Source organism: Pimephales promelas, chromosome 9 (assembly GCF_988280905.1).
Source record: "Pimephales promelas chromosome 9, fPimPro1.hap1.1, whole genome shotgun sequence".
NCBI lineage: Eukaryota > Metazoa > Chordata > Actinopteri > Cypriniformes > Leuciscidae > Pimephales > Pimephales promelas.
The window spans coordinates 4289649-4307051 of record NC_142777.1 but is presented as its reverse complement, the minus strand read 5'-3'; the positions used below and the strand labels follow the sequence as shown (position 1 = coordinate 4307051).

At 38.4% G+C, this 17403-nt stretch overlaps 1 protein-coding gene across 1 annotated transcript in view; it reads right to left on the bottom strand.

Annotated features, from left to right (window-relative positions):
• Nucleotides 1-1597: 1597 nt before the first annotated feature.
• abcb7 (ATP binding cassette subfamily B member 7) overlaps nucleotides 1598-17403 on the bottom strand; it is a 79742-nt gene continuing 63936 nt past the window's right edge. Inside the window, exons 15-16 of the mRNA XM_039694181.2 lie at nucleotides 15468-15575; nucleotides 1598-2148 (exon numbers count right to left, since the gene is read on the bottom strand). Coding sequence (XP_039550115.2) covers nucleotides 1933-2148; nucleotides 15468-15575 — 324 coding nt within the window. The 3' untranslated portion in view covers nucleotides 1598-1932. The remainder of the gene's footprint in view (nucleotides 2149-15467; nucleotides 15576-17403) is intronic.

Sequence of the window (17403 nt, the reverse complement as noted above, 5' to 3'; positions counted from 1 at the left end):
TTCCATGTACGCGACGGCGACACGCGAAGTTTCTAATTTAGAAACGGTTCCTATTTCTGCGACGTCGCGGCTGACAGAATGAAGAAATTACACTGGTTATGAGTAGCTACACATTATTTATTTTTAGTTAAAAAATAGGTCACTGTGCCACAAGCAATAACGGATAATTTACCTCAGATTTTGAAAGCATATAATACAGCGTTCAAAATGAATTCTATGCAAACATACAACTTTACTTCATAACAAAATTAGTCAATGAGTATATTTCGTTAATGTTTTGATTTTTAATAATGTTATTTCTTGATTTGATTGTCCTTACCATAGACTGTAAAAAAAAGATGGACGACGCCCCTCCGCTCTTTTCCATCGGAGAGAACTGTAGCCGTGTCTCGATATGACGCTGACATCTTGGGACCTGAGTCTGCGCACTTGCGTGTTTCGGGACCAGTCATGCGCAGTCGTGAGCAGGAAGTAAAGCCGCGAAATCAAGGCCGCGCCCTCCTTCGTGCTGAATCAAACGTAAGCACTCGCCCCGCACTTTCATTAAGTGTCCCCTGTCTGCTTCGTTCTTCTCCAATGATGTCTGCTGATTGCAGAACCTCGTTAAAATAAGGTAAATACAACTACTAACCACATAATCAACATTATGAAAAAAGTCCGCTGGTGCTTTAGTGACTACCTCGCACAGAGAACCTGTCAATCACAGCTGTCAATCATGATGTCAGAGCACCGTTTTTATCATCACATAACTAACTAAAAACAAACTTATTTTAAAAACGAACACTTGAAATTACATCAACGTGATAGAAACTACAGTAAATGACAGAAACTATCTTTGGAAAAAGGATATGTGAAGTGTAATTTAATTGTTTAGTTGGTCTCGCGTCCCATTGAATAACATGGGGAGGCGGGATTTATGAGCTATACTTGGACCGGTCACAGGGGGGCGATCGAGACGTTTTGGCTTCACTTTTGAGGGCTTGTGCGGCACGCTTGGTCCACGGGCCAGCAGTGCGCTTTCACAGAGAGACTCCGCCCACAAGCTGTTCTGAATGGCTGTGATTTTTGATTGACGTGTGGCATCTCACAGTCGCGTCGCGTCTACTGTGGACAGACACACTTGCTGTCGCTGGAATTTTATCGCGTCGCGTGTAGTTAGGACACGTGTCATGCAGTAAGTGCTAATAAACAGCCAATATACAACTAATATGCATGCTAATAAGCAAGTAAGCAAAAAATACACATTCTATAATGTTAAAAGGTTCATGAACAGAGGCACATTTGAGTTATTGTATGTATGAAATTAATTTTAATGTATTTTTCCAGGCAAAACACCACATCATTGACCCACTTTATTCACCCAACATACAGTAGTCATCTCAAACTCACACATGAATGTATTTAAGTGGCTGTAGAAATGTTACATCTTTCAAATACACCTAGTCTAAATATACGTCTCATCATATAATGACTGACAGCCTTTGAAAGATTTCCACAGACATCCTGTGGCCTGAAACGATGAACGCTTCTGCCAATTTGACAATATTAGGAATTCTGAAGTATGATTAGCTGAAATAAATAATTCTCAGACACTCAGTGAAGTAAGTTGATTTAATACAAGTTGTTAAATGTAAATTCCGACTCAGATTTGGCATAAATTAACATTGGTTAAATATGAGACCTCATGTTCACAGGACGAATGATCCATATCTAACACACTTCAACAGACAAAATATCTATTTGATGATATGTGCGCTATATACAATGCTCTTCTCAGCACTTTGAGACAAAAATATTGCATTATTAATATGTACATACCCATAATAAAAACAAGAGTTCCAGATGACACACAAATCTTTAAAAAAACAGGTTGGATTGACCTTGATGCGTGTGCGAATAAAGGCACGGCGTTGGCCCTGGTGTTTTCCGAGCTCAGCACGAGCAGTTCCCGCAGCCCTTCACGCTGTTCATGATCTCCTCCTGCAGTTTCTTGCGCTCCTCCTCTTTCTGGGACACGCGCTCGGCTACGGGCTCAGGCTTGCCTCCGTCAGACAGGATCCTGCTGTTTTGTGTGTTCCACAGGTCGGCGTACAGACTGCCCTGTGTGTTCAAGAGAGTCTGGTGGTCTCCACGCTCTGCCACCTTCCCCTGCGTCACACGGATGAGAAGAGAAACGACAGAGTCGGGTGAGAAACACAGGTGGAAATGTCCGGCAAGATCTCGATTACCACAGGATTAAACGGTCAACTCTCAGTTTGTAAAAAAAAAAAAAAAAAAAAAAAAAAAAAAATGGAGGGGATGATTTTCAGTTAATCATGACTTGAACTCTACAGGGACACACTTCTGGTTACGCATTGTTGATTACACTCCTGTGTGTGGAGTTTGTTTTATGTCACGGCTCTTTTTGTTATCCTTGTGAGTAGCGTTAAAGGCACAGTATGTAAGTTTCACCGCTAACGGTCGCTATTCAAAACAATAACAAAGGAGTAGCTCGATCACACTGCTGTGGTAAATGCTACAGAAATAATAATAGTAAGTCATTTCTACATGAAAGTTAGTTCAGGCAAGAATTCAAAACACAAAAGTAAATCCTAAATTTGTGCTTAATTCATCAATAGCCATGTTTCCATCGACACGTTTTTATCCGAATTAAGTGATATCGAATGAAAAAAGCCTTATGGAAACAGTAAAATTCGATGAAATTTCATGAAAATCGACTCAAATGAAATACGTTCGGTCTCATCGAATTTTCTCTTGATCGATATACGGGTAATGCGGTGAAAGCTGATGGAAACGTTATTTGCCGAATAAATAATGAATTGCGATTAAGTTTTATGCACTTTTATGGTTGCAACACGTCAGAAGACGAGTTCATTTCCGGCCAGTCTGTTTGCGCACACATCAACAAAGACAGATGTAAGTGGACAAAGCAAAAAGATGCTTCAACCAAAGGGTTTCCGTGAACCACGATCTCCCAGAACTGATTGAGCGCTCGTTCCCAAACCACAGTCACCTCCGCTGTCGTCGGGCATACGTGCATCTGCATCGCATCATCATAGCAATGTTTATAGCGTCGTTATTTTCTTAGGTTAGTTTTGCTTGTTTTTACGTGGCTTGGTTGAATTGTAATGTAGAATGTGGTCTGTTATTTCTAGTTAACAGACTGCGGCGTTGCTATAACACACCGTTGCCATGGACGCAGTTCAGAGACGGAACAGACTATTTTCTTTAGCAGAAGCAATACTCGTTTTTAAATCAATAAACTCGTTTTTAAGTCAATATTTTGTGTCAAATTATTGATTTATTTGGTTGATTTATATGTAATAAGCGAGGCGGTTGTGAGGCGAATACAACAACCGCCTCGCATACATTATCCCATTCATATGTCGCAATCAGCTGGCACATAAGCATTATTAGCCTTCAACTTGTGAAATATTGATCATTTTTTGGTAGATGGCGCGATCCGTTTTGTCTAACAAAACTTTGTTCGCAAAAGTTTGCTTGAATGTTGTTCGATTCAGTGCGAAAATAAATGGAAACACCTTAAAATGTCTCAAATCAATTCGATATACCAATTTGATCGCAAAACAGCATGTGACGTCATTACGTACAGGTTTTTATTCGCTTTAAAGCCGTTGGATGGAAACACACTTTCACCAGCTTTATCCGCATGAATTTCAGGTAATTCGATTGACAAGTGGATGGAATCATGGCTAATGATATAAAATTGAGCAAAACCCACTCAACTTTTCTAATACTGGTGTTCCCATCATGCACTGGAGCATGAATCATTGAAAAAGGTTGATTTTTCACTGTTTTCCAGCTGCATTTACACTGTTTTATCATAGTGTTTGTTGTTAGGTTTGGTAACTTGCCATTTTGAGAGATCTAGACTCATTTTCTACTCAAAATGACACATTCATACTCAAACGATCTATCGATTGTTAGTCATTGTGTACCAAGTAGGTCTCGGTGTTCGAGTGCCATGTTACTTCTATTACGTAGATGCAGTATGGAATCTATAGCTATTGTATTATTCACTCAGATGTTTTGAAATAAAGCATACACTTTAAAAGTGTGGTTTAATTTAGTGTTACATTGAGTAAAAAGTTAATTTAATTAAATTAAATTGACTTCACTTAGTTAAGTAGATGTTACTTCTCCATATGTGAAATTAAATATGATTAAACAATTACTTCTATTAAATAATAAATGTCAAATGAATGTTAAGTTCAATATTGAGTAGATTTACTTGACAATATCAGGTAAGTTGTACAGAGCAGTAGCAGTAAAGTTTACTTTAAAAAGTGTTAGTGCAAATTGTTACGAGGATTTTAGTAAATCCTACAAGTTGTTTTTTTTCATTATGTTAATGAGCGTGGAATTGAACAACAATTGTTGTTGTTGTCATTTGACAGGACCAAGCCACGAAATCATATTCATATAATTATGAGCTAATGTATTAAAGTTTTATTAAGTTACTGTGGTTTGAAGAAGGGGTGGGAATCTCAAGGCACCTCATGATTCGATTTGATTACGATTCAGAGGGCTACGATTCAGAGGGCTGCGATTCGATGCTAAATCAATTATCTGAATCTAGCAATATACTTGTAGTAAATTAATAATACAACAACGACCGGTACAGCCGAGTGTTTTTCCTCCTCTGGGTGAAAAGGCGTCGTATGGCTTCTCATATTTGTCGGGTTTCTGTTGATTTTTTTTTTTTTTTTTGAAAATCGATTTTTGACATTTGTGAATCGATTCAGAATCCAGCGGTGGAATGTAACGAAGTACAAATACTTTGTTACTTTACTTAAGTACATTTTTCAAGTATCTTTACTTTACTCAAGTAGAATAAATAGTGCCTACTTTTTACTTTTACTTCGTTACATTTTGCAGCAATTATTATACTTTCTACTCCACTACATTTATACAACTTCTGTTACATTTTCTGATCAGTTTTCCCCTGCCAAAACGTAATCGGACCGTCCGTTGCACGTTTGTCTCACCAGTGACGTTTGGTTGCCATAGATATATCAACCCGGTCACACTAAATGCGTCCCGCATCGCGATGCATCTAAGAATCAATTTTTTCCCCCACCCCTAGTTTGAAGCAGGGTGAGACCGAGAGCCGTGAGAGAGGAACGCGACACAGAGTCCCACAGAGGAGCTCTGGAAGGATATAAGGAGGAGTGACGACAGTGAAGGGTGAGAGAGGACCAGGCCTGGGACATTTTACACTGGTGTTTTTATTAGGCTTATGACAGAGTTGGACTCTGCCACTCCTTTCTTTGTGGTGTTTGTGTTTATATGGATAAAATATAGTTCATGTAGCTTGTCTGCAAACCGAAAGGTTGGTGGTTCAATCCCCGGTTCCACCTGACCAAGTATCGAGGTGTCCATGAGCAAGACACCTAACCCCAGCTGCTCCGGACGAGCTTGCCGTCGGTGTGTGAATGAGTGAGTGAATGGGTGAATGCGAGGCAAAATATAAAAGCGCTTTGGTGGCCATTGGGTCTGTGGAAGCGCTATATAAATGCAGTAATAATAATAATAATTCGTTACATTTATATAGCGCTTTTCTGGACACTCAAAGCGCTTCACATAGAAGGGGGGGATCTCCTCAACCACCACCAATGTGCAGCATCCACCTGGATGATGCGACGGCAGCCATATTGCGCCAGAACGCTCACCACACACCAGCTTACTGGTGGAGAGGAGACAGTGATGAAGCCAATTGGTGTATATGGGGATGATTAGGAGGCCATGATGGACAGAGGCTACTGGGCAAATTTGGCCAGGATGCCGGGGTTACACCCCTGCTCTTACGAAAGACATCCTGGGATTTTTTTATGACCACAGAGAGTCATTCGACAGTCCATTTACCATTAGCATATACCATTTACATTTAACGTTTGCTGGTTCCTGCCTCCTTCCCTTAACTTGAACTTTGTCAGTTATGTTTGATCACATGAATTCACATTAGTTTATTTCACTCTAATAAAACAGCTGCAAGTGCTGAATTACTACCAGAGCCCGTCTACGGAGAGCCTCGGCACTTCCTATTAGCCCTATTGTATATCATCTTGGTTGCAGTTCCATTAGAATTCCACTGGAGGTGATCGCGGGCGAGAGCAGAATGAATTGGAGTCTATGAAGCTAAACGGCTAAATGTGTCTCTTTCACCTGTTTGTCGCTCAACATAGATTTTATTGTTGATTCCGCAAGTTCAATATAGATTATAGGCCAAAAGTCGAATGAACGAGTACTTATGTCCTTTTGATTTCTTACAGGTTAGCTAGCATTCTGCTATTGTGTGACGTCGTCACATTTTTGAACAGATTTTTAGAACAGATAAGTGAACTTAAAAATGCAATTTTCAGCTGAGTGTATTATCTTAGGCCCCCCTTTTGAATGCAACTTTCAAATTACTTGACAAAAAATTACATCCTGAGAAAAGTGGATTTCTGGGGGTGAAACCCCATTGACTCCCATTCATTCTGCACTCGACCGCGAGCGCCCCCGCATGGACAGAGACGTGTTACTGCAGCCAGTCCAGAAACCGGAAGTAACCAGCCAGTGCCAATTCTCTTCAATTAGACATTCTCTGTTACTACTCATACAGGTCACTTTATCTGATGAAGTACATTACTGGGGTAATGCTCTTTGTCGCCATCTCTGTTCGAAATCTGCAATTGCAGCTGTTCACGGAATTTTCAACTCTACGTGGGTTGAGCCTCGGCACGGCACAGCATGGATGAACACGTTTTAAGGAGAACGTGCAGCTGTCAGTCGCCGCACCGGCATTCACATTCACAGATTCTACGTTTTGGAAGTATGACCAACGTAAGAATTTTCACCGGAAAATGTCATCTGAATAAGTAACATCCACTTTTGTTTTGACCAACTAAGGGAAAAAAAGCATTGCAGTTAATCGTGCTGATTAAATCTAACGATCGCTTTTATCACAGCAGTGGGCATTTACTTCCAAGTCTTCAGTGCGAGACGCCCATAGTGGCTCAAAACTAGGGTACAAAATAGCCTATTACTTATTCATTTTGATGTTTTCGAATGCAAAAACCAAGCGAACGTCAAAAGTTGACCTCGTACAACAATATAATAAAATTTAAAAAGCCAGTTTAAAAAAATGCTGTAATTTTTGTCTTTTTGCTTGTAAAAGTCTCCTCATACAACTTTTTTTAAGAAAAAACAAAACAAATGTTTTTTTTTTATTTGTGCCCTTAAAATTATGTATGCGCTTCCTTTTTTTAAATAACACATGCTCCTCGAAAAATTCATCTTAAATAAGCCAATTTAACAACAAAATAATGGCAAGGCATGGCTTTCTTTTGAGTCTCTGTGGGCTGTCTGTAGGCAAGACTCCCAAACACATGATTTCTATGAAACGATTTTTTTGATGAATAATTCAAAAAGGTGAGTTTGAATTATATCGCTGAACTGAAACCATCAGAGCCAGTAACGAAATCAACATCCGACTGACTGAATTTCTTTCTTTTCACCCCATTTCTTTATTTTATCCTATTTAATTAAATGAACATTTCTTTGCTTTTACAAACGGAGAGTTAAGCCTGACAATCGGCAGCACGTCACATACAGCTTAACCACAACGTTCATTTAACTTTCAATGAGACTCGTTAAGACCCCGCAAGGTTAACGATAATCATCTATTTTTCCACCAGGGTCGTCGTGTGAGAACAGCGTCGATGCACAGCAACGTTCAGATAAACACACACACGAGGAAAAAAGCCTCAGTGTTTATGCAGGCTTTGCCTTGGGATTGTTTCAGGAGGCCAGAGGGTGTTTTTCAGCATTTAAATCTTCGTTTCTTTTATTGATGCCTTGATATTCCCCAGCATAACGCTGCCTGCAGACAGAAAGACTGTGCGGCTGCATCTAAATTGAAAGAACTGGGCAAAAACAAGAGATTTAGGGCCATGAAGGGGCATCGATGGAGAGAGAGCGTGTGCATGTTTGAGGAAGGTCTAGAGAGAGCAGAAAGACAGCGGTGTGGGCGTTCATGCAGCACTGCCTCTTAAAAGACTGCCAGCAACAAAGCAAAGTATGAAATGAGCTAACACAATGACGACTGAATGCGTCTCCCGGCTGTTTGCTAGTTACTTGCATCAATTACGACGCCACTTTGGCCAAGCAAGACTCAAACACTGATAGCATTTTTAGCAGAAGTGTCGTTTGCAGCTTCAATGGGCGTGCGATTACACCCCGTTTTAGATACCTTCGGGCGAACGCGGCGTTTCGCAACAATCTTTGAACGCAAGGTTTTCTCCACGCTGCAGCTGCAGCACCTTCTCCACCCCCTCACCCACACCCAGACTGAAAAGGTCTCCACACATGGGAGACAAACAAGAGGTATTCCACTGTTAACGAGCTAAATCGCTAACGAGCTGAAGCCGCCGTGAGACTGCTCTTTATAGTCATGAGCGTCGCATACTTCTCCTGGACACTAAAAAGAGGAAAACTACTTGCTAAAATTGTAGGCTCTTCGGTAGCATCCCAGTCTTTCTACGGTACAGGACGGTAAAGACATTCTAATGTAAAGAACAGCAGTCCACATCACAACTACAACAATAACAGCACAGAGGAACAATACTGTCAGAATCAGTTTGTCACGGAATCAGAGAATATTTTTTTCCTGCTGGTGAACGATAAAAACACGATGGATTCTGATTGGCTGTCAAAGAGCTTGAACATGATATTAAAAATTATTCATTCTGTTGTTTCTGTTGATATTATCATTTATTGAGTTGTATACATCTAAATGTATTTTGTTTTATTTTGCTTTTTTGTAAAATTTAAAATCCTAATAAAAATACTTATAAAAAAAAAAAAGAGCTTGAACATTACAGCGCTTCTATTAAACAGAACAATATCGGGCGCGGGTATGGATGCTAGGGCAGGGCTAACCATTATTTTGATAATCGATTAATCTGTCGATTATTTTTACAATTAATCGATTGAAAAATAAAAAAAAAATGACACATTATTACAAATTACCGTATTTTCCGCATTATAAGGCGCACCAGATTATAAGGTGCACCTTCAATGAATGACCTATTTTAGACCCATTTTTCATACATAGGGCGCACCGGATTATAAGGCGCATAAGATACTGCAGTCAAACGTTTGACTGGGTTTGCGTTATGCATCCACTAGATGTGCTAAAGGGAATGTAGCGAGTGCGCGGCACCGGAGGTGAGGCGTTTATTTAGTAAGCGTGAGCACGGGCACGTAACTACGGAAGCTTGTTTCCGCCACTGAATAAAAAAATAAAATAAATAATTGTGACTTTTTATCTCACATTTCTGACTTTTTTTCTCACAATTGCGAGTTACTATCTCGCAATTCTGAGTTTATTTCTCAGAATTGCGAGATAAAGTCAGAATTGCATGATATAAAGTCGCAATTGCGTGTTATAAAGTCAGAATTGTGAGATATAAAGTCAGAAATGCGAGATATAAAGTCAGAATTGCGAGATATAAAGTCAGAATTGTGAGATATAAAGTCAGAAATGCGAGATATAAAGTCAGAATTGCGAGATATAAAGTCAGAATTGTGAGATATAAAGTCAGAAATGCGAGATATAAAGTCAGAATTGCGAGATATAAAGTCAGAATTGTGAGATATAAAGTCAGAATTGTGAGATATAAAGTCAGAATTGCGTGTTATAAAGTCAGAAATGCGAGATATAAAGTCAGAATTGCGTGATATAAAGTCAGAATTGTGAGATATAAAGTCAGAAATGCGAGATATAAAGTCAGAATTGCGAGATATAAAAAAGCAATTCTGAGAAAAAAAGACAAGTGCAACTTTCTCACAATTCTGACTTTTTTCTCACAATTGTGAGTTTGCATCTCGCAATTCTGATTATAACTTATAACACATAATTGCAAAGAGTTTATATGTCGAAATTCTGACATTTTTTTCTCAGAATTGTGAGATATAAACTCACAATTGCGACTTATCAGGCCAATTCTAAGGGGAAACAAGAGTTGAGCAGAACCTCAGAATAGTTTAAATCTCACAACTCTGACTTTATATCTCGCAATTCTGACTTTCCATCTCGCAATTCTGAGAAATAATGTCAGAACTACAAAATGTAAACTCGCAATTGTGAGAAAAAAAGTCAGAATTGTAAGAAAAAGAGTCAGAATTGTGAGATAAAAAGTCGCAATTACCTTTTATATTTTTCATTCTAAGGCGGCTCGCTGACAGCAACAGCTGGCTGTTAGTAAGAGTGAGCACTCGTGCGCGGGAGACTCACATAACCTGATTTATACGAGGTTTAACTGGCCGTGTGACAGAGCGGGCATAAGATGGACACCAGCGCGAGTTCGCGGGCGACTTTAATAACTTAAATAAACTCGGTACCAATAGGGAATATTATTATTAACCAATTGATCCATACATAAGGCGCTCCGGATTATAAGGCGCACTGTCGTTTTTTGAGAAAATTAAAGGCTTTTAAGTGTGCCTTATAGTGCGGAAAATACGGTAATTTTAATCCATTATATTAAACAAAGCTATTGTTGAAATAAAAACGTGAAGTTAAACAAGACACTTGGCAGAATATACAAAATCAATCAAAATCAATCAATCAAAAGTGCCCCTCACAAACAAATATCAACGACAATTAACATGACAATGTGTGCAAAACTAAAATAGCAAAACTAATAAATTTTCCGTTTATTTTACGTTTTACATTTATTTTTTGTTTTGTTTTTGTGTTGATAAAAGCAAATTGATTTATGAAAGTGGGACTGGACATTTGTGCACTAGTTGTAGTATTAACACCCGTCCCGTCTCTGGCGAGTCCAGCATGACGTCGACGGAGAGTGTGCGAGTGGAGAGATGATCACAAAAGCTCACATTGCTCCATTGAAAGGTTCACGCTGCTTGTGTTGCCATGAATCTTTCAAAGATACAGCCATGTGCCACTCGCTTACTGTGTCTGTCAGCCTGTGGGCGACATTCGACTTGCAGGAATCAAGGTTCACTGTAAATGACTGACTATTTCGGGTTATTAGACAGAGAATGACATGCATTTGATGCAGTTTTTATAATCAAACAATGGACCTTCAATGGATCAAGCTCAACTGTTCAGCCAAAGCCAATGCATCGACTAGTGAATGCTGTTAAGATGTCGAGACACATTAAGCTGGATGACACCACGACCATGGCATGTCATAAACACAGCCCTAAAATCACCGGTATGCAATGTCTGCTGTACTTTAACATGGAGCAGCACAAGGGGACCCTGGGAAACATTAGCATCCTTTGCATATTTTTCCTATTGTTGCATTTTGCTTTGAGGTGCAAATGTTTTTTGTGGTGCTTCTGCTCTACATGGAAACAAGTAGTGCAAACAGTTTAATATAATTTCAGATGGACTGGAAGAAAGCATTCACATCTTCTGTGTCCTTCATTTGCGATGATGAAGAGCTCTCGCTGCTGTCACTGCCCACGTGACCTTGGACATCCAGTCTGTTGGTGAAACAGCTTATGAAACAATGACTATATCCTCCAAAAGTGCCCATGAAATGGGTGTGGAGTTTGTCAATGACACTGCATTGTCTCTCATATCTTTTCAAATCAGCATCGATACATTCATGGAGAAAGGTTCCCACTTGAGTTAATTTGGTTGCTACATGTCCCCTGCATTGGGTATTTACTGGTTTGCCCATATCATTTTCAAACGATTTATGAATGACCAGAATATTACCGCTCCACTTTACATTGTCCAATGAACTTTTTGAACTTGTTTTGGCACATGATGATTGGTCGGTGTATTATACATGATGAATGAAATGTGCAATGTTGATTTTTTGATTTTTATGTAATATGTTGATTTTTTGAATATGTTGATATGTAATATTTTGAAATATGTAATATGTTGATTTTTAATTAAATCGACACAATACCTTTATTGAAAAAAATAAAATAAAGTTAAATTGTTCGGTTTATTTTATTCTCCTGCCATGTACTCAATCACTGTAAAAAATGATTGTGATTTTAACAGTAAAAGACTGTAAAAATACTACAGAGAAAACCTGTTAATTGGTTAACAGAACCTTTCCTTACTATATACGGTAAATAACTGTGATAGATCTTATGGTAAATTTCAAGTAATTTTACTGTAAAATACTGTTAAATTTACAGTTTTTAAAGTGAAAATGAACAACTCATCGTATAATTTACAGTGAAAAAACGTAAATTGCCATTCCCACAATTCCCTGCATGACACTCCACACTTGATGCATTTTTGCTGAAATAACTTGTTTCTTCATAGTTTGCTTAGTCTTTTTCTAATCAGTTAGGTACATTAGGGTTTTATGTGACATTTAATGTTGTTAAATTAATGTTTATTGCCTTTTTAAAATTTCATGGGTGTTACCATGATGGTGTTTATTGTTTGAGTGAATGACACTGTGCCGCTTCTATATGTTAATATAGGGCATTTCAGAATGTTTGTAAACAATAGGCACCGCGATACTTCCGGGTGGCAGAACGCGAGCGGCTTCCATTGACTAACTGAAGAGATCCAGCCGGCAACTGAACAGTTACACAGTTAAAATCATTGTTGTTGATCAAAGTTGAATCTATGGCGAAAATATGTTGTGTTTGGGGTTGCGCCTCCAGATATACAGCAAAAGGTGTAGGTTTTTTTTATCGATTTCCTTCAGAAAAAAGTAAATCTATCCAGCAGAACCTGTGGGTGAGGAGGTTAAAGCGAGTGGACGTCGTCAAAAGTGCATGTCGTCTTCTAATTATGAGCCTGAGCCCGATTTAAACCCAACCATTTTAATACGTGGGTCGTTATATAACTGACGTTCTCAACTAACTTAGTTATTTCTATTACTTTCTATGTTACTTTCTTTTGAGCGGTGAGTAAATGCTTCTTCATCGTAAATGCTTCTGATTGGCCAATGCGTTCAATAAATCAACACATATGTCTGTGATTGGCTACATCGCTCATCGCTGCAGTCACGTTATAAAAAGAAACTCTGCCATGCAAGTCATTTCTATTTTGTTTTAGTTGTTCTTGTTGCTTTTCTGCAACAGATGAATACAAATGTATTAGTTTTTATTTGTTTTATTCATAGATATTTCTAGTTTGCGGGAGTCCCGCGAATCGTTTTATTCTCCTGCAATCCGCACACACAGAGTGCATTACCGCCTGCACTCGGCCATCAGATCTAGTCCCGCACCGCGGTCTAGTGCATAGGGTTGGGAATCGTGAGAAATTTTCCGGTTCCGGTTCCGATTCCGGTTCCGCCAAACGATTCCGGTTCCGGTTCCCATTCAATTAAAAATATTAGTAAGAGAAAAATCCACAATCCTTTTTGTGTTTATTTTTTATAGTACATGACAAATTAGTTTAACAGACTGGTAATGTAAACAAACTCAAAATATTATTAAGCAATCTTTGCAAAAAAAAAAAATTATATATAAAGGAAATTAAAAAATTCTGCATTCTCTATAATAATTTAGACCTCTCCTTTATTGTATCTCCAACAGTGAAGAATACCCTCTCAGAAGGAATAGTATTAGTATATGCTTTAGCACTGTATATGTGTGTAGAACAGATTATTTTTTAAAACGGTTTGAATGATTGATTCATAAAGACTTTACTTATTTCATTACTGGATAAATCGGCGCTCTAGCAGTTAATAAACAGAACTGCATGCGTCTTGCGGAAGAACATTGTTGCCGGAGCTACTTCTCTCTGTTTATGTCCATGACGAGTCACGCAGGCATTGGGCTACTCCGCAGCAGCTGCGATCCGCCGGCCAGTCTAAAGAAGTCCGAGTATTAACGCTTATTACAGGCTTTACGTAGTGATTCAAGATAAGACAAAAACACGGTTTGAAAAAAAAAAACATTATGATGCACTCGCTCATTGTATATATTTTGTAAATTCTGAACACAAAAAATATACGGACTGCATCTGTTTTGATCACTACCGTCAATGTTTACTCAAACTATAATCTCACTAATTCTGTAACGGAAATCATTTGAATATGTGAAACAAATAAATATTGAGACTGTGATTGTAAAGCAGTTTCATATCGACAACTGCTCTCTCTCTCTCAGCGCAAACAGATTTGAATGTAGGCTAGAGAGTGACTCGGCGGTCGGCGCGCGCAGCGTGCGTGTGTCTGTGTGTGACAAATGCAGCGCGTGTGAAAGCAAATCGCAACTTCAGTGGTGAAGTTTTTGTCATTTAGGAATTAGACGGCGTCTTCTACTCCCAGCACTTCGCCCACATGATGATATCGCATCGGCATCGGAACCGTTTTCGGAACCGAAATTTTGCACGGTTCCTGTATTTTTTTCAAAAACACAACCGGTTCTGGAAAAGAACCGGTTCTCGGTTCCCAACCCTAGTTGGGAGTGCACGTCTCTAGATCAAAGAATCTAAGCTTTAATGATCATGTTAACTATGTTCGAATTTCCACCACGTCTGTTTTTGAATCAACTGTTGAAATGTAGATTAGGCTTCTGCCGGCGGTGTGTCTCCCTCCATGCAATTTACTAGTGTTGCCATAGGGACGCTTCGGCTTTTGCCACCCGGAAGAACGTCTATTATTGTTGTGACGTCATGGTGAATTGTCGTATTAAGTTTCTTGTGAAAGAGCTACATGTGATGAGTTTTCATATATCATGTGACTCTCATTACTGCTGTGATTGATGGATGTCAGTATATTACAATGGTATAAAACAGATAAACACGTCAAATGCTCGATAATTTAACAGTATATCAGATAATTAAATACGGTTTATTTCCGTAAATTTTAAGTTAAGCCTGTAAAATCTTATTAGCGTAAATTCTTGCTACCGTATTTTATACGGTAAATTTCTGGCAACCACAGCTACCGGTATTTTACCGTAAATTGAACACATTTTTTTTTTACAGTTCGGACTTGACTGACCCCTTCAGTCAAGTCTGAACTCCGAAGCCACACACACGAAAGTGATGCAACGTGTTGTCAACGACACCTCAGACTGACTGACACGTAAAAAAATAAACGTGGATTTAGGCTACTTTAGTTTTGCACAATTATAATCCACTGGAATTTGTTTTATTTTAGATTAACATATATTGCCATGGGTTCAAATAATCTCAGCTCACTGTGTAACATATAACCATTTCCTGCACACATTCAAACCACAGACTAAAAAGGAGTGGACATTTATATTGATTTATAGCTATAATTTTGACATGCACATTGTAGAGTTAATATGTAATGAAACTCGCTATTTAGGTGATCGTTATAAATCGAGCGGGTCAGGGTTCAGAATTGACCGAACTTTGATGTTGGTGTGAACCTTCATAGTTTTTTTTATAATATTTGGAATTTAACACTGTATTCTTGATTAGTGCATTCGCTTCTGTGTGTTTCGCCACCTGTCACACATATTTAGCTTACCTGGTTTAGTACAATAATCTCATCCGCATCCACAATGGTGGACAGCCGGTGCGCAATAAAGACAGATGTTCTGTCCCTCACCATCTTCTTCATGGAAGTCATAATATTCTGCAAAGAAAATGAGGAAAAAAAAAATCATGAGGTGTTTGAAAAGTGTTGTTTCTCTTTTATCCTCGCTCCTCTGAACGAGTCTGCAAGGTTGAAGTGATATTTCTTTCATTAAGGAACCGTCTGCCTCATGACAGCAACATTTCTCTGCAATAACAAGCCCTGATATGATTGACAGGATTTATATGAAGACCTTCTGACAATAAGATGCATTAAAACAGAAGAAAGCCATCAGAGCAAACACTTCCTTGACTATAATAAGACATAAAACCTAATGAAAATGAAAAGGCTTAGTGTAAATATCAAATGAACTGTTCTCAAAACCAGCAGTATTGAGCAGTTATTCTTTCTTCAAAGATCTGTTAGTGATCTACACTGCTAAATAGCTCAAATGAGGCTGATAAACCAAGAGCAAAGGATTGTTTCTACCGGCCCGGTCGAGCCAATGGGTCAAACTGCCCTGGCAAAATTTGACTCAGTTGCAATAAATAAATATAATACTGTTTGACCCATGTTGTGTTGTATTCTAATAAATAAACATAGTATGACGCCAACATTTCAGACATGTGACTAGTGTGAATAAAAGCCTAAGTTAAATCTGTTCATCATAAAAAGCGATCATGTCTCTTTACAAAACTAGTCGATTTACATGGATTTGTTTTCCGATCTCGTTATGAACGTTTTGAAGCGTCATTGTCAGAGCCGTCAATGGAGGGACAGAGAGATCACAGGTTTTTATTTAAATATCTCTATTTGTGTTTTAAAGATGAACGAAAGTCTCACAGGTTTCAAATGATTTGAGGGTGAGTGATTAATGACAGAATTAAAATTTTTGGGTGACCTATCCCTGTACGACCGTATGCACAGATCTAATTTACTGTTACACATCGAATTTTCTCTCAACTATTTATGTTCACTTATGACATACACAACATTTTGACATATTTCTGTGTATTTTAGTGGTTCGGATCATTTTTGGATCAGCAAGAAAGAAAAAAAAACACGTTGGGGTGGATGTGATCTAGAGCCCGACCGATAAAGGATTTTGAAGGCCGATACCGATACAAATATTTGTTGGTTTTAAAATCCGATATATCGGCCGATATTATTATTATTTCAGAAACGCACAACAAAATATTAACAGATTTCCCTAACATTAGTTATTTGTAGTTATTTATGAGTTAACTAAAATAATATGATAATGCATTTTAAAAAGAAACTTGTCTCAACAGAACAAAGGAACATCAAAATATGTTAAAGTTCTGATAAATAAAATAATAATTAGTCCCTACATTGCCTTATAGTTATAAGCTACTTTATAATTACAATGTCAGCTTGCTATCCCTTTACCTGCACTTTTTGACAACACTCATGACATGGTTGAAGCGTGATTCGTCCGTTTTTATTTTAATTTTGAAATATTCATTTATCGGCCATTATAACTGCCGATACCGATATTTTAGAAAATGCCTAATATCGGCCGATAATATGAGCCTGCCGATATATCGGCCTGGCTCTAATGTGATCGAAGAAACACATTTAGTTACGGATTTACAAAAAGAACTTAAAGAGTAACTAAACACTTAACCGACTTTTTTTAGTTAATGATCTGTAAGAATGGATCTTTATTAATACCAGTCATTGATTCGAGTAACTTTTTGACATTTGTGTATAAAGTGTTTTATTTCTACAATATATGGTGTAAAAGTGTCTTAGTGCTGCCCTCTTCAGGTTGAACGGTGGCTACTGCAGTTGAATTTTCCTATTGGATTTTAGCGGTTCTTCGTGGCGTATGCAGCTTTCAGCTCACCACGCCCTTGGCAAAATA